This window comes from Sarcophilus harrisii, chromosome 6 (assembly GCF_902635505.1).
Source record: "Sarcophilus harrisii chromosome 6, mSarHar1.11, whole genome shotgun sequence".
NCBI classification, from domain to species: domain Eukaryota; kingdom Metazoa; phylum Chordata; class Mammalia; order Dasyuromorphia; family Dasyuridae; genus Sarcophilus; species Sarcophilus harrisii.
The window spans coordinates 207,965,645-207,988,684 of record NC_045431.1 but is presented as its reverse complement, the minus strand read 5'-3'; the positions used below and the strand labels follow the sequence as shown (position 1 = coordinate 207,988,684).

Here is a 23,040-nt window from a genome sequence, read left to right as displayed (position 1 = left end):
CTCTTGATTTGCTTTAATGATAATTCCATTTTTTTCAGAAGGGTAGGATTTCCATAACTTACTCAGTTCGGCTACGTTACAGGTTTGAGTTGCCTTGTACCTGCTGGTTCCAACAAGAAGAAATTCTGTTCTGGATCTGATTCTTCCCAATAAAGAGGAACTACTTGCTGCATAGAGCAACCAGGAATGAGAGTGGGTCAGAAAATAAGAGAAAACCTAGAAGAAAATAACCACTCCCTCCTAGAATTTTTAACAGATGAAAGGCAATCTAGGTATAGTTTAACAAGCACCTCAAATTTTGAGAAAGTAGATTTTAAAGGGTTCAGAAGAAAAACTAAAATTCTCCAGAAGGACCAGAAATGCTTAAGAATGTCTATTTAAAGGCACAAAGAAAAAGTACCCTAGTAAAAAGGGAAAATAAGATTTTTGTTAAAAGAACAAGATGAAAACACAAGGAATTCACTAATCAAATTGGATTTTTTTCAAGAAATATACAAATGATGGAAGCAAGGGCAAGTAATAGACTATAAGGACATGGCATGATCTTACAAACAGTTGTCAAAAGTACTAAAACTCAGAATGAGCTATGGGCTGCTTGATGAAGGAAGTTAAGGGCAACAAAGAAATATTTTTACAAATATAAGTAAAATAATATCATATAATAAATATTAATAAATATATTTTTAATAAATATAATGGGAGAAAAATGAAGCTCAGAGAAAGAACAGGAGTTTTGTTCTGGGATGGATAAGAGATTAACATGTGTGTGTTTGTATGTATGTGTGTATACATATATATGGGGGGAGAGACAGAGACAAAGAGAGACAAAGACAGAGAGACAGAAGGAGACACACAAACAGAGATAGAGAAAGGAAACAGAGACTGAAAGAAAGAGAAGACAAAGATGGAGGCAAAGAGATAAAATGACTGAAAGAGACAGAGAGAGAGAGAAAGAAAAATCATCTCAGCTTAATTGTTATTTTGTCTACTAGGCAGAATGATGTTTGCACTGGAAACAACAGAACCAAAATAACTATGTCTAACGGAGTACTAATACCCCAAATTAGTAAGGAGAGAACAAGAGCCCCTAATTGTCCTTGATGAATTCAAATCATCTGACCCAATTGAACTTCCTCCTGAGATACTAAAAATACTGACAGATGTGATTATTGAGTTACTGACAGTGGCATTTGAGAAACCATGGAAAGCAGGAGAGGAATGTAGTTTGTACAAGGAAATAGAATGAAATTGGCTGAGACAGATAAGTAACTAGCAAAATAATTCAATTATTTCCTGGAAATAGGAACTGAGGTGCTAAAATTCAAAGACTGTTCTAAATAACTAGAACTGAAACATTTAATTCATTGTTACCAAGATACATTTTCCTTTTCTGAGCAGACTGAGAGATAAGAATAGTTTTTATAGTTTTAAAAAATACAATAAAACTTTATTTAAAATTCTTGAAAACCTTTCTTTCAAGCAGCACAAAACCAGACAATTGAATTTGATCTATTTAGCTAGTTCCTGCTAAGTCAGAATAATTGAAACCCTTGAAAGTAGTCACATTTTTATAATTAGAATTGTCTATTGATCTGAAGCCAATTATTTTACATAATTATTCATGTAACTATAACTTTGAACAGTGTGAATTCAATTACATGTGATCATTTGAGGGGATTCATTTATTTGCACTAATTGGGACCTTGGCTGAACCACTCATTGCTACTTAGGCTTGTTGCTTGTCCTTCCAAGGAGGTGATGCAAGTGAATTAGATTTAAATGAGGGAGAGCTGTGTAAGGTCACCTTCCTCATTTTCTCCTTCAGAGCCATCTTGGTCCAGTAGCAAGATATAGATCAGGACAGCTGGAGATGGCCCTGGATGCAATGGGAGACCTTGGCCTTTTAAAGCTAAAGTCTTTAACAAGTCTCAGTTTGCTGAGGCTATACCTATTCGATGATTAAAGGCAAAGAATCTTCTCTTTCACTTAATCAACAAAAATTATTTAAATAAACAAATCTGGAAGGAGAAGATGCTCAGAATTTCTGGTCAAACCAGAAAGGTTGCTATTTACATTCAATCTGAGTTAATCAGGACCAAAACAATGACAGAATGGGGTTTGGCCTGGGACCTCTTGGTGATCAATCAATGAAAAGCAGAGTGGTTTTGGTTTATGGCATGATCCTTAAAAAAGAAATCTAGCCAGCAAACCCCCAAATATCTTATTACTTAGGCAATTAGCTAATGGTACATCAGCCAGAATGCTGGACTTCAAGTCAGAAAAGACCTCACTTCAAAATCCTACCTCATTCACAATATCATCAAGTACTCACTAGATGCTCTGTATGACCCTGAGGTTGTCACTTGATCTCTGTCAGCCTCAGTTTCCCCATAAGTAAAATGGAGATAACAGCACCTACTTCATAAAGTTGTGAAGACTGAATGAAAAAAAAAACATGAATAGAATGATTTCTAAACCTTCAAATGCTATGTAAGTTGTAACTATATTGTTACTTTTTATCATCGTTATTAATACCTATACATAGGTAGCACTATGCCCAATCACTCCAAACTTCCATGTGATTGTCCAGAATGCTTTCAGAATGTGATCCAAAGAGATAGGGAGTGAGATAGATAGTGTCACACAGGCTTCACCTATTCTGTACTCATGCAAGTGATTTTTTTCTAAACCCAAATATACATTTGGGTTCCAATTCTTTCTATGAAATTTTACAAACATGTAACCCTGTACTCAACAATGAGGATTTAAAGAAAGGCAATATCAACCCCTACCCTCGAGGCGCTTACAATCTACTGGGAAGAGACATGCAAACCATTATGTACAAAAATATGCAAGGAATAAATTGGAAGCCTTCTCAGAGAAAAAACCACTAGCATTAAGGCAAACTAGGAAAGGCTTGTTGAAGAAGGTAGGATTTCAGCTGAGATTTAAAGGAAAAAAGTAAAGGTAGGAAAATTCAGTTCTTGCATTAATCCTTAGCAAGTTCTTTCTAGATAGTCACTATATCATAAATTTCTTCTGAATGCATTTTAATGTTCAATAGAAACAGATTTTACTCATTATAGAATACAGTTGATACTTATACCTTCAAGTTGCATTTCTTTCAGCTAAATTTTACCTTACTAGGTTCATCCCATCTCTTTAGCCTAGTAAATGATTTCTAAACAGATGCAAGTATATTATACTTTTCTAATGTTTAGTGTCCGGTATGGTATAGTCAGAACAGGGATTCAATAAACACTAGTCAGATGAAGGAGTTCCTCCCTAAAATAACTTTATAAAACTGCAATAATTTTCTGAACCTGAAATTGAGTCTAAATTTTGTGTTACAAGGTAAAATCTCCTTCAAAATACACCCTATAAAGCCGCTGGTACCTCAAAAAACCCATATATTTTCTCGAATTACTGGCCCACAACATCACAATGTTCTCCAACTGTATCTGAATCAAGTGGATATCCCATTCATTTTAAATGCTCAGCCTCTCACTGAATCAGACGAAACCGGCCACCTGAAGAGAAGAGATCCAAAGTTTAAGAGGCAGCAAAGAAATAGCTCTTTTTCCCCCCTATGAAGAGTTTAAACTATTTTTGTGAACACACTCTGCCCCTGATGCTAGCACCATCTCTGCCCAGAAAACAGTTTCCGGAGCCCCAAGGAGATGCTTTTTCTTCTCTGACTTCTCACACACTCTTGTTTCAAATGAATTTAAAGCTTTTCTTGTCCAAATCCCTGAAAAGGGGAGGGGGGGGGAAGTAACCACTCTGCAGTTTTTCTACTATTATGCAAATAGATTAATCAGCCAATGCTCCAGTGAGAATTAATTTATATTTGAATCAAATGAGGCCCGGATGCTTTCTAAGTGAAGCCCCTGGCCAAAGCTTCAGCTAGGTAGCAACCTCATATTATTCATTTGACAAAATGGGAACTGACATAAATACCATGGCTCCCTTTCAATCCGATTACCCCGTTACCTCACATCAATGCTACCCCAGCCATCACACTCTGGCGTTGTTCCTTTCAGAAACCACTGACAACTCCTCCTTGATAAACAAACACCCACGCTGCCACCTCGTACCCCCACTCTTAACCCATCATCCCTGCTCAATGGACCCTATTCGACAAGGTATTTTATTTTGTTTGTCAGAATCAAGGACTAAAAACACAGTTCGAAATATGGCCTAGCCCAAGCAGTTCATTCAAAACTGCCCTTTCAGCAGCAGTCAGGGAGAGTCCCTGGAAACAAGACCCTCAAAGTGTCTCTCTTTAAAGGACATTATCCCCTCAAGACTGCAACTCCATAACCCCCCCAACTCTTATGAACTTTTTTTTTTTAAACAACAACGCTTACACACACACAAAACCCTAGTCCCAAAGCCCCACAGGTTTTGCGGGGCTAGTCTGACCTGAAATTCAGACAAACTGAACCTACATTTTGAACTGCGTCTTTGTACTAAACACATGTTGACAACCACTAAATTCTTTCCCATTGCTCTGCAAACAAATTTCTTTTTTTTTAAAGGTCCCACCCTCCCCTTTAAAACTGTGGCCATTTAAAAAAGATTGGCTGGACAATCCACCAGGTGGGGGGGGGGGGGAAGGACTTTCCAAGTAGGCAGCAATCTGTTTCAGGAGCTCCTTACCTTGGTAATTAGATTAGCAGGGGAAAAGAAAATAACAACCAATCAAAACAAGTCCCTTATAATTTATTGTGCTAAATTGACAAGAAAATGTCTTGAATGATGGCTAAAAAAAAATCTGCATTGGAGTCCTTTGCATGCTGGAGATGTAAATGAAAGAGGAAGAAAACAAAGCTACCTTTATTATATCGAATAATAAATATTGTAGTATTTAGTCCATTTTAGAGGGGCTGGTCAAAAGTTCCATGAAAGCATGAACTGGGACTGTCAACATGGTTATGAGTTTTCTTGTTAATAGTCATTCAAACATTATTTTATTCATTATTTCTATAGAGAATGGAGTCATATACCCCCACTTCTTGCCAGGCACCTCAGATCCCAGGACCTCTTCTCTGAATGAATTCCCCCTCTTTTGCATCTTTCATAGAATTCTTCTATTCCTTCAAACCACAGCTCAAGAACTAAAAAGCTTGTATTGTATCGTATTCCCCCATCACCACTACTACCAACTCCCTGCTAGTTCTTCCCTTACTACCTGATATTTATACTAATTCTCTCTCTCTTTCTTTCTCTTTCTATATATAATATTTTAAAATATAAATAAATATATATCATATATATTTATATAATAAATGCCTGAACAAGAAGATCCCAATCTTTATGACATGCACAACATTCTCAATCTCTTGAAATCCCTAATATGGACATTAGAGCATGCATGAGTATTTTATGTATATTTTCTATCTACTTGCTATATGGCAAAAGTAAGCTTTCATTTACTTTTGCTATTGTTTAAGTCATTTTAGCTATGTCCAAATCTTTGTGATCCCACTTGGAGTTTTCTTGGCAGAGATATTGGATTGCTTTGTCATTTCCTTCTCCAGCTCATTTTACGGATGAGGAAAGTGAGGCAAATAGATTTAGGTGATTTGCCCAAGGTCACAGAGCTAGTAAGTGTCTGAGGCCAGATTTGAACTGCTGAGTCACATTAGAATGTGCTTATAATCAAGATTAACTGTCAAACTCGTTTCTATTTTCTGATTATGTTCAAGTAAGGACAAATTGTTCTCTGCCTTTAGGTGGGGAAGTCCATCTCTAACTTGGTAATAAAGGGGAGAAAATATCCCAGTTTAGGGAGATGACCCTGGAGATGTGTATATAAGAGCATTTTTGCTCTTCTGTCTTCTCAGACAATATCTATTAGTAAAAATTAATTGATATTAATTAATTAAATGCAAAGGAGATATTATATCACTAGTACTGATAAATACTAACTATAATCAGTGACTAACATTGGAGATGACATTGGAATGTGAGCTCAAGCTAACGACATTTAAAAATTACACCTAATTACTAGGTTTTCCTTCCAATCCAGAGAAGGAGATATAAGCAGCTGGGGGTCCAACTCATTCAAGATTGAGAGTTAGAATAAGGATTCAGTGGGCAGAGCTGTCAAACATTCAGCCTGCAACACTCCAAGTACAACTTGAACCAGATTAAAATGTAAGTGGGAAATATTTAATGAAATGAATAAAAATACAATAGAATGTAATGCTAACAAGTGGCTTTCTAAGTCAACATGTGGGCCAATGGGATTCTTATGTACAATTTAGTGGCTGTCATTTCTTTTTGACAGCACTACTCTGATGTCTATCAGGTCTAGCACAGTATCTAGAGGTGCTTAATAAATATTTGTTAAGCTCTCAGAGGGTCAAGCATCTTGACATTTGTTCCCGGTCTTCCCATTTTCCCCTTCACCCTTTTCCCAAAGAGCTACCTCTTGTCATAACATATATATGTTTTCTACTTTCTCTAGAGCTTCTTTTGAATCTTAAAGCATTGACAGTACTGAGGATCAGAGGTCAGGGGAACATAGACTGAAACTTGGCCTAAAATCTTCCGCCATACAGGAAGTCTTTCCTCCTTTTTTTTAAATTGTTACTGATGTTCTTCTTTTCCTCAAATTACCCCCATCATGCTATTTCCTCAGATAGAGTAAAATCTCCTTGAGGGGAAGGAATATTTCACTTTTGTCCCCACCACTTAACAAATATAAATATCTGATGATTGACTCTATATGCTGTTTCCTTTTTGAAAGGAAGGATTTTTTTTTAACCCTAGAACCTAGCAAATGTCTTCTACACAGTGCCGACCTGCTAAATCCATGTTCTACAAAGCAGTTCTTAGAGTAGTAGTTCCCTAGAGATTACATACTGCCCATCATGCCTATGGCTCTTTCCAGCCAAAAATATGTAGCTGTCATTTCCTTAAAATTGAGGGATTCAACAATAAGAACTATGAAGTACCAGCTGTGTGACCCTATGCAAGTCATTTAACCCTGTTTACCTCAGTTTCCTCATCTCTAAAATAAGCTGGAAAAAGAAGTGGTAAACCCTTCCTGGATCTCCAATGGGACCAAGAAGATTCAGACAGGACTGAACAATTAGCAACAAAGCTCTCAGTTGCTGTCTCAGTCTTAAGTCCATATCTGTTTCTGTCTATATCTGTTCTTCTATCTTTATGTCTGTCTACCTGCCTATCTCTATCTAAATCTGAAATTTCTATTTTTCAAAATAAATATCCTCAAAAATATACCTCCTGTAGAATCCTGTTCCATTGCCATTTGAATAGTCTCCTTGAAAGCAAGGATTGTCTCATTTTTGTATTTTTATCATCATCTAGCACAATGTCTTTTCACCTGGTAGGCCCTTAACAAATGCTTTTTGATTGATTGAGTGACTCAGAGAATACATGGAGGTGACTCTGAGCTTTTGAAGGGCATGCCAACAGAACAAAAGTACTGAGAATATTGGTGGGACTGTGATCAAAACACAATTTACCGAAATTAAAAGGGGTGAATCATCCAATTGATGCATCTTTTCAGCCACAACAATCCTTGGACACTATACTTAATGAGAGGCACATACACCCCAACAATATCATAGATTACCTAATTATCAAAGTCATAACATATATCCTTAGAATAAAAGCAGCAAAGGGATTTCTTGATTCTACCCCAAACTTTTTTTTTTACTCATTGAAATGTAATATCAGCTTGAAAAGTTATTAACTACACTTCTTCAGTAGCCCTCACAGGTCTTGAAAACTCATGAAGTAAAGAAGATTGAGAGGGAATGTCATCCTGGGGCTCCATGTACTCTTGAAGCTAAAAAGGAAGGATCATCTTTAATATCTTTGCAAATGAAAGAGAATTCCACTGGGAGCTAATGATTGAGAAAAAGGGAAGCAGGAAAGGAAAGAGGAGGTAAACTATGTGACCTGTTAAAGACTGAAAACTGAAAGATAAGTTGAGGCTCAAGACTCAAATACCCTAAACGGGTCTCATTAGTTTTAAAATAGTGAACCCCTCCTCTTCTCCTTGGTAGTTCCAGGTCTCCAAGGGCTGTATGGTTAATGTTTAAGAAACTCCCAGTTTCCTTGGTCGCCCTTTGGGCAAACCAAACTATGCATACCCTTTGATGCAGCAAAACCACCACTAGCTCTATATCCCAAAGAGATAATAAAAAAGGGAAAAGAGCCTACATATGCAAAAATACTTATAGCAGCCCTTTTCGCAGTGGCAAAATATTGAAAAGTGAGGTGATACCTGTTAACTGGGGAAATGGTAAAACAAGCTGGAGGATATGAATATAAGGGAATACTATTGTGCAAAAAAAAAAAAATGATGAACAGTCTTATTTCAGAAAAACATGGAAAGACTTGTAAGAATTGATGCAAAGTGAAATGAGCAAAACCAAGAAAACATTGTACACAGTATCAGCAACATTGTGTTTTGATCAATTATGAATGACTCAGCTCCTCTCATCAACACAATGATCCAAGACAAATACAAAGGACTCGTGAAGGAAAGTGCTATCCATATCCATATAAAAAAACTGATGGACTCTAAATACAGATCAGAGCATATGCTTTTCAATCACTTTATTCTTTCTCATGTATTTTTTTTTAATTTTGATTTGTTGCTTCTACCACAACTGTGACTAATGTGGAAATACATTCTATGTAATAGCACATGTATAAACCTTATCAAACTGCTTACCATCTTCAGAAAAGAGGAGAGAGGGAAAAAATTGGAGCACAAAATGTTATAAAAATGAATGCAAAAATGTTCTTGACATGTAACTGGAGGAATATAAAATACCATTTTTTTTTTAAAGAAAGAAACTTCTAGTTTAGAGGAATAAGTAAACAGCCTATCAATCAGAATCTAAATTTCTTAAGTACCCAATAGGAGAAGGGGTAAGGATGGCATGAACTCTATTACTGACTCTTGGTCACTGCTTCAATTTCTTCTTCTGTAGTTTTGAGATATTACTATAAACCAGTAATGTCTAAGTAAATCTATTGTTAGACTTATTGGAAAGAGGACACAGGAAAGTAGAAGTAACAGAGCTATATCAACCTTAAGTAAAATGCTCGTTATAAACCTGAGATAAAAGAAACAAATTCTTTAAAATAGGATTAGCTCTATGACCCTGCCCATGTCACTTAACCCCATTGGCTCCATAAAGGAGAAGGGACATCTAGTTGGCACAGTAGATACAGCAACAGTCCTGCAGTCGGAACCTAAATTCAAATGACCCTGAGCAAGTCATTTAACCCTGAATATGTCAAAAATGAACAAACGAATGAATGAATGAAAATGGGAAACCCTGACGGGAATTCTGTTCTCTAAAAATATCATTCATCATAGACTCAGAGAAAAAAAGCAACATAGTACATTAAAGAGAGTAGTGGTTATGGACTTCAAAGGACAGAATAGCTCAAATCCCAATGCTATCTGTTACTATCAAGGAGCAAGACATACACCCACTCTGGGGCTCTGTTTTCTCATTTGTTCCCTCAAATGCCCTTCCAATTCTACTCCTATGATAGAATTAAAGTTGGAACAGACCTTAGAGATCATTTTAGAACAATTCCTACTTTAAAAAATTAATTCTTTTTCCAATACACCTGGCAAGTGCCATTCGTCCATAGTTCTCATCAGTTTTATAAAGTTGTTTTTTTGCTTTTTTTTTTTTTTAACATAGTAAGCCAAACTCGTCTCCCTATAACTTCCACCTTCTTCCACAAATATCTGAAACCATAAAGCAGGCCCATTCCTAAATAATCATCTCTTCTCCAGAAGAAGAATTCCCATTTCCTCAGGGAGCACTTGCCTATTTTCATTGCAAATCCAAAATCCAAATTAAATTTTAATTCTTGATCATAAAGCAGCCATTGTGACATCATTTCTTGCCTTCCCACCTTCCCCTTTGCCCAAGAACCTATAGTTACCCTTACATATACTTAATTTATACCCTCTCTAGAGCTACTTTTGAATCTTATGACACTGATACAGTACCTGAGGTTGAAAGGCCAGGGAAACATACACTGAAATCTGGTTTAAAGTGTCTCCCAATCCACACCCCACAAATGAAATATTCCAATTAGACCTACCTGCCCTGGCAATGATAACGTCCAAACTTTTCTCTATTTCCACTCAAAACTATGCACATTATCAGCTGGTTATTTAAAAACAAAAATACCATGTAAACTAATTCTGTCTTGGATGTAAATGGTTGATTGGTCCTTAAAAAGGGAAGGGGAGGTACATGAACCTTTAACATGGATATTGCTAATTAATTCAAATGAATCTCTAATTCAGATTATGCTCTTTGGCTCTTTTGTTTTTTTATTTTTTCAAAAGAAAACTGTGTGTGTGTGTGAGAGAGAGAGAAAGAGAAAGAGAGACAGACAGACACACACACACACACACACACACACACACACAGAATGAGAATGAATATGTGTGGGTATATGTGTATTTGTTGAACCAAATAGTTTGAGGATCCTTTATAATCCAACAAAGAGAACTGGTCATTAGAAACTATTAACCAAAAATTGTATTATTTTCCTTTTTGGTCTTCCATTTTGGACCAATGTTAGGTTAGAATCCAACACAAGGATGGAAAATATGAATATCCAAGTTTGAGAAATGAAATAGTCTAAGTACTTGATATGATAAAATTGCCGTGACTAAAATTGCCATGACCAATGAATGGCTCTATGTGTTCAAAAGCCTTCCAGATAGGAGAAATGAGATTCTGCCTCCCCCCCTCCAGAATATGAAGTATACATCAAATATCAGTTTCCCCTCCCAAGAGTCCAAGCCCCTCAAGATTCAAAAATGAACTCTGCAAAGAGGCATCTGGTCCCAATCAATGAATCATTAGAGACTAGGAAAAAGAAAATAATGGTAAAGCCTCCAGCCTATCAGCTCATCTCCTGACTTCCCCCACACAAAAAGTAGGCCATTTAGTGTAAGGAAAGGCTTCTTTCCAACTCGGCTGTCAACCGACCTTACCTTCTTCAACATCCACCTTTTGAATACCAAGGCGTCTAGGACAGAAAATCAATAATTCTAGCTAGGGGCTGAGGGGACAAAAAAAAAAAAAATAAATAGATGGCTTTCTGAGTAGGACCAAAGCTGGCAACCTGAAAAGCTTGGAGTGAATGAAGGGAGAGAACTTGACATTTCTCACTTGATGCCTGATCAGTCTAGCCTAGCTGGAGTGGGGGAAGGAGTGGCGGCTGGACCACACGTTTCAGGGGTGTCCCCTTCACCTCCCACTTTCATCCCAGGACCTCAGGCATAGCTAATCTAAGTTCACTCTACTTTGTTCTTGGCCGAAAAGACGGTCATGGGAAGGGGGAAGGGAGATGATTTGGGATAGCACAATTTGAGCCCTTCCTTTCCCAGATCCGTGCCCTCTACTGAGGGGCCCAGACTAGAGGGGGAGAGCTGCAGTTCATAATCTTAAAAGTGGAGGTCGTCCTGATATGGGGGCGGGGTGGAAGAGAATTGCTGGGTTAAAGGCCCTCTGGGTGACCATTCTAGGTGATATCAAGATGAAATTCCTTCTAAGAAGGCTAGCAGATCGAGGGGCGAAAGGGAACTGCGGGGAATAAAGTGGATGGGGAGAGAATGTCAATTTTCATGATTTTAGTAGCCAGGACCCAATATCCTTCCCCTGAAAACTAACCCGACAACCATCAGATAGGGAGCTTCTCTCCCACGGGAACAAGCAAGGGAGAACCAAAGAAAGATGGGGAGAACGAGAATCGGAAAGGGCCTCCAAGAGTTTTTAAGAGAGAAATCCTAAACCAAGGGCAAGATTCACGTCCCATAACTACCTCCACCTCCTCTGCCGACCCAAAGAACGCACCAAGTCCCCCTATTCCCAACCCCCAATTAATTTTAATTCCATAGGACGTGATGACATCATCTGTTCTCGGTTTCGCTTGCTCCCCTCCTCCCCCTCGTCTGCCCCGTCCCCTCCCTCCTTATCTCCTCCACCCCCGTTTCCCCAGGGGGGCGCCGTCGGGGCAGCGAGGCTGAAAGCAGGAGCAAACGTAAAGTCTTCTTCGCTCTCGGGCGCCAAGCGTACCCAGCGCACTCTCACCGAGATCCTCTTTCTTCGCGTCTAAATAAAAACCCACACACGCACGCACACACAAAAAACACAACACACAGTTAACCACCTGTCAGGGCTGAGGATACAATAAGGCTGTCCCCAAAAGAGCTTTTCATGCATGCGTAATATATTTGTTCAGCTATTCACTTAATGAAGCTGATAGATGTGATGCAAAACAATGCTCAAGTTAATCTATTTAGTAAAATGTTTTGAGACTTTCAAGCTATGTTAAGGAGGGTAGTGTTCGGGGACATTCTCATTTAAATGCGTCCATCTCCCCTCTTAGGCTGCACAAGGGGGTTCGGGCAACCTATGTGAATATAATTTCTTATAAATGTGTCTTTAATGGGTTTAATTCACCCTTGCCAGCTGTTTTGGGAGCTATTTTGTAAGAGCAAAACAAACGTTTCAGGCTTGGAAAGCTAGTTAAAATTAGTTTCGGTCAACGAGGCCAAGCTATATTTCCTGCAAACCATCTGCTTGATTGGCACAATAGAAGGATTTTCAAGGAAAAAAAAAAGATTGGGGGGGGGGGGGAGGTTCCAGGACTAGGGGGGGGGGAAGAATCCAGAAGGAGCCTCGGCTGGCCAATGGTACTTACTCGCGGCCTATTCGGAAGGTGAACGCCCTAGGTGTCTTAATATAGCGGCTCTCTGCGCAGCCTCGGCTTGCAGTCAGTTCCTGGAGCAGCAGGCACCCGGGAGAAAGTTCGCCGAGGCTTGAGGAAGGCCGCCGCTCCTGGGCGTCCGTCCTAGGCCGTGCGCCCACCCGCCTGCCTCCTTGCCTTAGCGCAAGTCGCAGCACGCACACGCGCGGCGCACGGAAGCGCAATAGCCGCGGGCTTGGCCTGATGCGGGTCCTGCCCAGGGCCTGGCCCGAGAGGGGCTGCCTTGGGCTGGAGCCAGGAGGCCAAGCTTCCCGCCAAAGCTCTAAGCGCACGCTTTCCCTCTCAAACCGCTGATGCGCCGGCCCCAAAAGGAAGCAAGCCGATCCGCTCCTGCGCTCTGGCAAGGAGCGCGGTGGGTCTGGTTCTGCTTAAACGCCAGCTTGCGCCCCCGGGGACCCAGGAGTGCCCTAGACAGTGGCCTTCGGGTTGCTGCGGAGGGCTAGACTGAGGCCCTACCACCACCCGCGCCCAGCTTGGGCAAGGGAGGTGGAGAGAGGGCAGGAAAGGGGCGACTTCTGCCTCCCAAGGGAAGGCGGCTGGCACTCCCCAAGGAGCCCAGACCGTGGGGTGCTCTGGGACCTTCGGGGCTCCTAGTGGAAGAGCTAGAACAGGTAGCCCGAGGCGACCTGTCCGGATTCCACCACTTCTGTGCCAGATTTCGGGCAGCTAATCGGACTGAAGGTGGGGTTGGGGGTAGAGAGCGCAGGTAACCCCGGTTTCTCTTCAGCCGCCCTCCGAGTCTGTTTTGGGAAGCTTACCCCAAGCAAACCAGAAGCCTAGAACTCACCAGTTCACCTACGCAGGCAGGCGCCTTTCCAGATTCTGTACTCCCAAGTTTTTTGTCCCCCCCACCACCTCGCCCCCTCCCATTCCTAAAAAAAGAAAAGAAAGACAGCCTTGGACAAAGAACTCTAGAGGCTTCTCCGAAATAAATGTGAAGATAACGACATTAAAACGAATGGCAGGAAGCACAAAACCCCACGGGCACAGGTCAAATACCATTAGTCACAGGTCTTAGCTGCAGACGCCGGGGCTCGCGGCCCTATAAACGATCGCTGACTTTGAAAAGAAAAGTGCAAGGGGGGATCACTTAAAGTGAGATCCTTTCGTCGGATTTCTTGGTCCTTATGATCTCTCCCCCTTTCCGAGGCATCAAACCCTCTCCCAACCCCCAACCTTTTTTCTCCTGCTGCCTAAAGAATTCTGCAGGACGCTAAGTAACCAGGTCCACGTGGATCGCAGCATGGGTTTGGCCCAACCTTCCAAAAAATGTCAGTCCCCCCTTTTAAAAGCAGAAAAATTACCAGCAGTTGGTCTATAGTGAGGCAAAATGCTCCCGGTGTATGTGGAAAGAAAGGAGTAAAATCTTCTAAATGGGAAAGATGATGACGTTAAGGGGGAGAGGGGGGAACGAGAAGCCCCAAACCTCCAGAAACTGCCCCAAAAGAATATTATCACACGGCCCACCTTGTTGCCCCTCGATCCCTCATACCCAGAGGGAACATGTTTGGTAATGACTCCGAGTCTTCTCAAATTTCACTCTCTGTATAATTTCCGTGATCTCTGCTCCTGTTTGGGGGTCGGAGTTTGGAGTTCTGAAAAGTAACATCTCAGGGCAAAAGCTTTCAAGACAGTCCCGGGACTTGCTTGCTCTAAATAGTCAAGTAGAAAACGAGAATTCGATGCCCCCACCATGAAAGACCCAAAGTAGGAGGTGTTCCAGACGAGATCTCAGATTGCCCACTGAGCTCCTGGGGGATTTAGTTAGGAAAACCTAATCCGGAACCCTGTTTCAAGCGCAGGTGTTTCAAAGTAATTTCTCTTTATTCCCCCTGCTCCAGATCCTCCTGAATCTCTTAGAAAGTTGTCCCAAATTTTAATGCAAAACGTCCAAAGTGGGAAATTCTCGAAGTACTTAAACAGATATTGCTCCCCACCCCAACTATAACCAACCCCTAAGTGTGCCTCGGATCGCATTAACTCGTCCAGTCAGTCCCCACAGACAAACATCCAATAAAAAAATATAAATCTTTTTTTTTTTTTTTTTAATAGCTCCCTTCCCTCTTAACATTGCTTTTCTTCGCCCTCCCGCCCCCAAGCCCGGGCTGAGTAAGGTTAGGAAACTGTGCACAATATCACTTTTCATCATTAATTCTGGTCCTCAGAGTCCTGCACTAAATAACTTTTTAATTTGATTCCAGAGAGAGCTTAAGCAGGCTCTCTTTCTTGCCTAATGTGATATAAATCGCAGATGCACTTTTATTGAATGGTTAAAGCAGCGACATGGAGATAATCAACACAAAACGCCCCGAACAAAACCATCGAGAGAAATAAAGCTGGTTAATAAGATTTTTGAGAAAGCTTTGTGTTAAAAAGTAAAAAGGGAAAACAGCTGAAGGTGACAGTTAGTTCATGGTTAATAGGATAAGAGCCCTACGGCTGAGGCTGCACACTTCTCTTCGTTTAGGTTCAGCCACACTAAAGAACTGAATGGGACATTTAACACATCTGTTATATCCTCTAACAGGGAAATCAGGTGAAATCAACTTCAACAGCTCCTATCGCTAAGCTACCGGAAAGCAAAAGCACTGGCACTGGCGAGAATTCCGACAAAAAACACTCCGAGAATGGTCCAACTTCCTTAAAGTTAGGGAAAGCTGTTGTATTTTCGCTCTCGCCCTCACTCCCCCTTGCGCCTTTTTTGTGAAGTGGGGTCTGTTACATGCATTATTGAAGCTCAGAGAACAAATATACATGGATGAATTATATAGAAGAGAATCATATTCGAGACACTTGAAAACAGAGGGAAAAGGTCTCTCCGCCATAAAAAGAAGGGAAAAAAAAAAAAAGAAAAAAGGAAAAAGAAAAAAGTTAGAAGTGTGTATTTGAACGCAAGACGGACAGGGTCACTTTTATATCAGGAAAGAATAGGTCCTTGAAGATTCCACCACGACTGAGTTGGAAATGGTTATTTTTGGTCAAAAGGGAATTAAGTCCCACTGTTCCAGGATCTTCGAAATTGGGCTAGTTTGCTTTTCAGAAGTTTAGGTCGCACTGCCCTTGGTCCCAAGAACCTTCAGCAAAGCCTGGAATGCTTTGCAAATTTGCTAGGAAGTTTGAGAATGTTACACGTTTTACACAGCGTGTGGCTAAAGGAACTACATTTATCGAAGGTCATCTAACATCCAAAATAGCTCACCTCCCCATCCTGAAATATGCATTTCAAAGTTTTCTGTGGTATTTTACATCTATAATTCCCTCCACACATTAATGGCACCCCCTGCTTCATTTCTAGTTTATGTTTCTGCTGAGAAGAGAGGAGGGACTATGAAAAAAAAAAGTTTATTTTAGCAATCCTTGATTTGTATTTTTATGGCCTCCACCCCCAACCTGCAGATGAGTCTATATGAATATTTATTTATATTCTAAACTCAGCAGGAGGGAGCAGCAAATAAATTTAGTGCTTTCTTTAAATAATTCCTTTTCTATGAGGCAAAAATAATGTCATTGGAAACTTTTAAATAGGCATTTAATTAGCCTGTGTTGCTTCTGAACAAAAACCCTGCTGGGATCCTTTGGAACACTGTATTCCAAAGAGGCGGTCAATATGCAAAATTGATGACTACACGTTCTTTGTTACCAGGCCTTTGTGCATTGCTTGCTTATGAAGTCTAATCCAATCATAAATTGCACCCCTGCACCAATCAGAGCGCCCAAAGCCCTCGATGAATGAAACTCAAGTGGAGAACTTTGTTGAACCTCATTGTTCGAGCTGTCACTTTTGAAAGAGCTTTAGCGGACTGACCACTATAAAACCCATCATCTAGCAGGAAGGGCCCGTGTAGACCTCTTGTCACCCTCACTAGCTGGATCTTCCCTCGAGAAGTTTGCAAAGGAGGAGAGAAGAACTGACGGTGGGAGGGGGAGGGAAGAAATCTCCGACTGGACACGTTGAATAAGATTATTTCTTTTTAAAAAAAGAAAGAAAGAAAAAGCTACTGAGATGATGTTCCCCAGCCTCATTGCTCCTCCAGCAGTGTACCCCAATCTCCTAAGACCTACTCCTACGCTCACGCTGCCTCAGTCTTTGCAGTCTGCCTTCTCTAGCCACTCCAGCTTCTTGGTGGAAGACCTGATCAGAATCAGTAGGCCGGGGAGTTATTTGCCCCGGAGCGTCCCCCAGCCCACTTTGTCCCCTCCAACTTCAGGAGCCACCTCTGCCATGACTGACACAGTGACCTCAGACTTAGTCAGCTCCTCCGCTTCCAGCAGCCGGCGAGGATGCTCCCCTCAGACTTCTGCGTCTCAGGCAAACGAAGCCACTTTCCTCAAGTTCGGAGTGAACGCCATCCTGTCCTCGGCTCCCAGAACGGGTAAGTGACCCACAAGCCCAAGAAATAAGGACATATTCGAGCTTCCGACTCGGTAGAAGGGTGGAGGATGGAGAGAGTCTTGAATGATTCCTCCTGCTGGCTTAGTGCTTCCTCGTCTTATCCACACAAGTTTCGCTACCTAGCTGGGCTAGTTCAAGAGCCGGGAGGCACTAAGAAACTTTAACTAACCTGAACGGAGCCTCAACCTGTGCAAACCGGGATCTCTTCTTATACTTCACAAGATCTTGAGTTAAAGTAATGCTGCCAGAGACCTACAGACCTTTTCCTTTTTTCCATTGCCTTTCTGAGTCCTGGTGTGAGACCGTGCTCTTCCCCACACTTTTGAGCAAGTGATTTTCAAAATACTAGATGAAAAATTGATGTACTACGTGATATGATCCCTCTCTTCCCTACTCCAATCCCGTTTCTCTCCTTACAGCCTATACGCCACATTCGGGGAGGGGAGTGGAAGAGAGAAGGGAGGGGAAGGAGCGACAAGAACCACCAATAAATTCATAACGCAGTTTGATTTACTTTGTTTATGTCTTGAGGTGGGGTTGGGGGGGGGATAACTGCAGGATCCACGGCATATTTAATCATGTCGTGCTTCTTTATTTTCTCTTAACGAATACACTAGATTAATAAATGTTCTCTTTCCTCCCCTCCTTTCCCTCCCTCTTCTCTTCCACCCTCCCTCTTCCTCTCTTTCCTTTTTTCTTTCCCTCTTCTTTTTTTTCTACCAGAGACCTCCCCTGCCTTGCTTCAGAGTGTACCTCCTAAGAGTTTCTCCTTTCCCTATTTCGAAGGATCCTTTCAGCCTTTTATCAGATCCTCTTATTTCCCAGGTAAGTCTCAAACTTTTCTTTCCTTATTGAAAACGAAAGGGATGCTCTTACGCTAGCCATCTCGTTCTTTGCATATCCCTCAGTAATATTTCTCCGTCCATTCCTAGAGGTTATGCTCTGGTTCAGAGGTTGGAGGGAGTACAACATTCAAGAATCAGTCGCGCCAATTTGATGCCCTATTTAGCACAAGCAGTGACTGCTTGACATTTTGCTCCAATTCCCTGCTCTACAAATTAGCAGGAATTGTCATGGTCCAAATTTGAGGCGGTTCCCTTCTCACTGAGAAGCTGTTGGCATCTCTTCACGGCCGCCGTTTTCCCACAGAGTCAGTGCACTTTGCCATGATTCCCAACAAAGGTTTCAGCACCGAGACCAATTGGTCAGCTCCCTCTGGGCAGCCACACACAGACCCGGCACTCACTCTACCATGCTGCTGATAGACACTTACCAGCCATGGGCTAATTTCCCATTAAGGGTCATTCAGTGTTTCAGCATTTTCACAAGACCACATGGAGTGCTCCGTTGTGTGGGGTGTTTGGTGTAGTCAGGGGGATGTGGGGAGAGATCCCCCTCAACCCCCTTCATCCTGCTTTCTCCCCCCCCAGTATTCCACTCTACTTTACAATCCCCACCCCGACTCCAAACAAAATAATATCAAAAGAACCTGGAAGATCTAGAATAAAAACAAGTCAGTGGGGAACTCAAGGTGATACTCTCCTCCAAAGCCATCTCCAGAGGGAGGCGCAGCCGCACCTTGAACACCGAAACTGCTAGTTCACGCAGGTGTAGACTAAGAGTAAAAAGCGAAAGCGGAGATTCGCTTTTCAGTGAGAAATGGCTAGCTATGGGGGGAGGGCATGAACGCAACGCAGATCTCCCGATCTCCTAATACGACCAAAAAGAACAAGAGATTAATTTTTAAAAGGGGGTGGGGGAATTCAACACCCCCCCAAAAAAAACACTTTTATTCACGCTGGAGATAATGGAATCTGCTCCCTTTCTGCCCCATCTCAATGCCTTAACAATAACAACTTGAGGTTTATAAATAGCTTTTCATGTCCATTTAATGAAAATGATTCGGGGAAGAGAAGCCCCTGCCATCAGTATTCTCCCAATGGTCCTGGCATGCAGTTGTGTTTAGTTTGAAAGTGTAAATCTCTTTTGTTCCAATAATATATGGCTTTAGCTGCTTGTCCTCAGCCTTTTTCTGTTAGTTCATTACTACACAATTACCATTCACGCTTCATTAGAATCTCTGTCTCTCCTCGGGAGGGTTTTTTTTTTAAAGGCGAAACTCTCTCCTTTTTATCATACCAATACCCATTGGGAACCGGTCGATGTGCTAATGAGCTGCCACTTTTCATGTATTTGGACAGAATTCTTTTGGTTTTGTAAAGGAGGAGGGAGGAAAGATTAATATTTTAAAAGATGAATACCGATTATTTAAAAAAAAACCTAGATTCCCCAGAGATTTCCCCCCTTCTATTGGGGGAGGCACCTCATTTTCATCTGAAGAATGCAGAAGCTACGGAGCTGATAAAAGCTTCGGAAAATCCAGGGGTTCAGGGCTAAGGGAAAAGCGGTTTTATTTCACCTCCATCTTAGCTAATGCGCTCAGCCTTTTTTCCCCCTTTCTTTGAAATTCAAAACAAAACAGGCTACTATTGAAACTATTTTATACGTTTCAGTTGTCGTATCTAATCCTGGTTATTACGGTTGAAAAGGAAAGTTATTTGGGCGGAAAGCGCTTTTCACCATTGCAGGTTTATAGGTGCTGGGCCTATTCATTTGGGATATATGTCTCGAGAGAAAGAAAAGAGGAGGGAGAGAGAAAGAGAGATGGGGGAGGAGAGGTAGAAAAAGACACGAGGACTGAAAGAGATGAAGGGAGGAGTGGGGAGGGGAGTGAAGAGTGAATTGTAAGCAGAACTGGGGGAGGGGACGGGAAAGAGAGAGGGAAAAGGCGAGCTGGCGTCCAGAAAGCGCCTCTCTGGTGGTGATCCTGCTCCCTAGCTCACTTGCCACTTTCCCTCCCTCATTCTTGGCAGCCTCGTCCTCAGTGGTGCCCATCCCTGGCACTTTCTCCTGGCCCTTGGCAGCGAGGGGCAAGCCCAGGCGGGGAATGCTTCGCCGGGCAGTGTTCTCCGACGTGCAGCGGAAAGCGCTGGAGAAGATGTTCCAAAAGCAAAAGTACATCAGCAAACCTGACCGGAAGAAGCTGGCGGCCAAACTGGGCCTGAAAGATTCCCAGGTGAGGGGGAACGGGTCTTTGTCCCCTGCTCGCCCATATGCCAACTCTTCTTCTTTCGTAGGGTCAGAGACCCAGAGCTGGGAGAGACCTCTGAGGTCATCTAGTCCAATCTTCTCATTTTACAGATGAGGAAACTGAGGCAAGGGAGATTAAGTGAATTACTCAGGGTCTCACAGTAGCGATTCTCTATAGTAGAATTTGAATCCAGGTCTTCTAAAAGTTCCAATGGATTGAATTCAAGAGCTCATTTCAAAGTTGATGCCCTCCTTTGAGACATAGTGATACAGTGGAAAGAGGTCTGAGTTTGAAGTCAAAGAGTCTGGGTTCAAATCAAATCCAGCTTTCAAATATTTATCTTCCGTGATTTCAGAAAAGTCATTTCAGAATCCTGAGCCTTGCTTTCCTCAGCTGTAAAACAAGCGATTGGAATCTAGTCATTAGATTGTCCCAGGTCCTTTCTATCCCAACTCTATGACCTTATAATGTGTTGTTATTCAGTCCCTTTTGCTCTATGTGAACTGTTTACTTGGCAAAAGTGATCACATGATTATTACCCTGCCTAAAGTGCAGGGTCCCAGACCCAAACCCCAGCTATTTTCCACTGCTAGCAGAAGGAAACTTATGGAGCTAAGTGACTGCAGACACCTAACACTTTGAAGAGCTCCTCTTATCCTAGAGACTCAACAGGGAAACTAAACTGAAAGGCTTCTTCAGGGTCACTGGCAAAGCCCTAAAGGAATATTTTCATCTAGGTAAAAAAGAAGAGGAAGGGGAGTGACGTTCTAAGTTGGAGGTAGTTTCAAGAGGGCAGTCTTACTACCAGTAGTGCTTTAACAGGGAGCTGAAATAGAGGTCAGGATAACTTTCTCAGTTCTCGTTCGTTCTCTCTCTCTCTCTCTCTCTCTCTCTCTCTCTCTCTCTCTCTCTCTCTCTCTCTCTCTCTCTTCCCCCCCATCTTCATCTTTATCTCCATGTCCTGGAGTAATTTGCTGTACAGGTTTAAGTTCTCAAAAATTCTAGTCCTGTCTGTTACATTGACTAGCCTCTATACTTTAGACAAAAGGGACAGAACAGGACTTGGGTTTTTATTGTTGTTTTTCTGTACAATGAATGCTGGGTTAGATAATCCTTAAGGTTCTTTCGAACTCAAAATAAAGGTCTATGGCTTCTTTATTCTCCCTTCCCTCCCCCTTGAATTCTAATCTTTTCCCCTCTCCTTGAGATTAGGAATGTGTGTGGGGAGGGGGGAGGAGTGGAGATTGAAAAGAAAGGGGGAAAGAAAGCAGGAGAAAATAGTCAAGGTCCTCCTGCCCTCTTCATCTCCCCTTTCCCAGCTTCTCTTCCCAGTGCCCTCCTTCAGGTCTTCTCTTTCTTTGTACCTTCCCCCACCCCTTTCCAACTTTCTGTCCCCTTTCTCTACTTTTGTGCGTTCTCTCTCTCTCTCTCTCTCTCTCTCTCTCTCTCTCTCTCTCTCTCTCTCTCTTCCTTCCTTCCTTCCTTCCTTCCTTCCTTCCTTCCTTCCTTCCTTCCTTCCTTCCTTCCTTCCTTCCTTCCTTCCTTCCTTCCTTCCTTCCTTCCTTCCTTCCTTCCTTCCTTCCTTCCTTCCCTGATTTCTAGCTCTTTCTTCATACCCCCCCTCTTTCTCTCCTTTCTTCTTTCTTCATCTTGTCTCTCTTCCTTTTCTCTTTCCTCTTGCTCTCCCACTCTCCCCATCAGGAGAGCTTTCTCTATTAATCCTCCCGGAGAACTTCTGTCCCTCCCCGGGGCACAACCTAACTAATCTCCCTCTCCCCCCACTTCTTCTTGGTCCCATAGGTGAAAATCTGGTTTCAGAACCGCCGGATGAAGTGGCGGAACTCTAAAGAGAGGGAGCTCCTGTCTAACGGGGGCTGTCGAGAACAGACTTTACCCACCAAGCTCAACCCCCACCCGGACCTCAGTGACGTGGGCAAGAAATGCCCGGGGGACGACGACGAGGAAGATGACGAAGAGGAGGAGAGCTCAGCCCTGGGGCCGGCCAGTCCTCGCCATTCCCTGGCCTTCCACCGCTCTTCCGAGCACCTCCACCTGCGCGATCGGCTAGGGGCCCAGCTGCCTCCCTCCCCCACCCACTCTAGCAGCCCCAGTAAACCTTCGGACTTTTCAGACTCGGAAGAGGAGGAGGAAGAGGCCGAGGGGGAAGAGGAAGAGATCACCGTTTCTTAGAAGGCCTTAGCCAAAGAGGGGACGATATTGACAAATTAGACGGGGTCTCATGAGTACTGTGGGTCCCTCCCCATAGCCAGCTGTACCACTTCCAAGTAGCCCGCCTCTCCACTCCCCGACAAGTATCAGCCAGGAGATCTCCCGATTTTACTAGTCTCTCCCCGGAGAAAGTCTGCCATTTAATCCCACTTTCCACGGAAGATTATCTAGCTTCACTTTCTCTTAGGAGATTCCTCCTTACTACTTTCTCAATTCCAAACAATAAGATAAGCTTAATTGAATTCTGGATCCACAAGCAGAGTTGGAAAGGTTTCTCTGATTCATTATTAATTGCAAAACTCTGTGGGTTGGGGAGTGGGACTTACAGAGCAGAAAGGTTCTTCCAGGGCATCAGTGAGATTTCAGAGGCAGATTGGGATGCAGTTGTCTCACTTAAACTCAGCATCCTTTCTACTAGCTCCAATATCCATTTGTGCCTTGGTCCTTCCTTTCACAAGCACAGCACAGTATCTGGCCTGGAGGTGGGGAGGTGGTGGTGGAATAGCAAGAGAATGACTACTAA

The 23,040-nt window shown here is 42.3% G+C and overlaps 1 protein-coding gene across 1 annotated transcript; it reads left to right on the top strand.

Annotated features, from left to right (window-relative positions):
• The first annotated feature begins 16,807 nt into the window (after positions 1-16,807).
• Positions 16,808-22,648, top strand: DBX1 (developing brain homeobox 1). Its single transcript, XM_003773631.2, has 4 exons — positions 16,808-17,177; positions 17,921-18,022; positions 20,071-20,273; positions 22,089-22,648. The coding sequence occupies exons 1-4, from the start codon at positions 16,808-16,810 to the stop codon at positions 22,476-22,478; spliced, it is 1,065 nt and encodes a 354-aa protein (XP_003773679.1). The 3' UTR covers positions 22,479-22,648.
• The last annotated feature ends 392 nt before the right edge of the window (positions 22,649-23,040 follow it).

What these genes read in the sequence shown, in the direction of transcription:
- DBX1 (XM_003773631.2), top strand. Translation starts at nt 16,808, where the DNA reads ATGATGTTCCCCAGCCTCATTGCTCCTCCAGCAGTGTACCCCAATCTC. An exon ending in GTCCTCGGCTCCCAGAACGG is followed by an intron (nt 17,178 to 17,920) that starts GTAAGTGACCCA and finishes TTTTTCTACCAG; the next exon opens with AGACCTCCCCTGCCTTGCTT. An exon ending in TGGGCCTGAAAGATTCCCAG is followed by an intron (nt 20,274 to 22,088) that starts GTGAGGGGGAAC and finishes TTGGTCCCATAG; the next exon opens with GTGAAAATCTGGTTTCAGAA.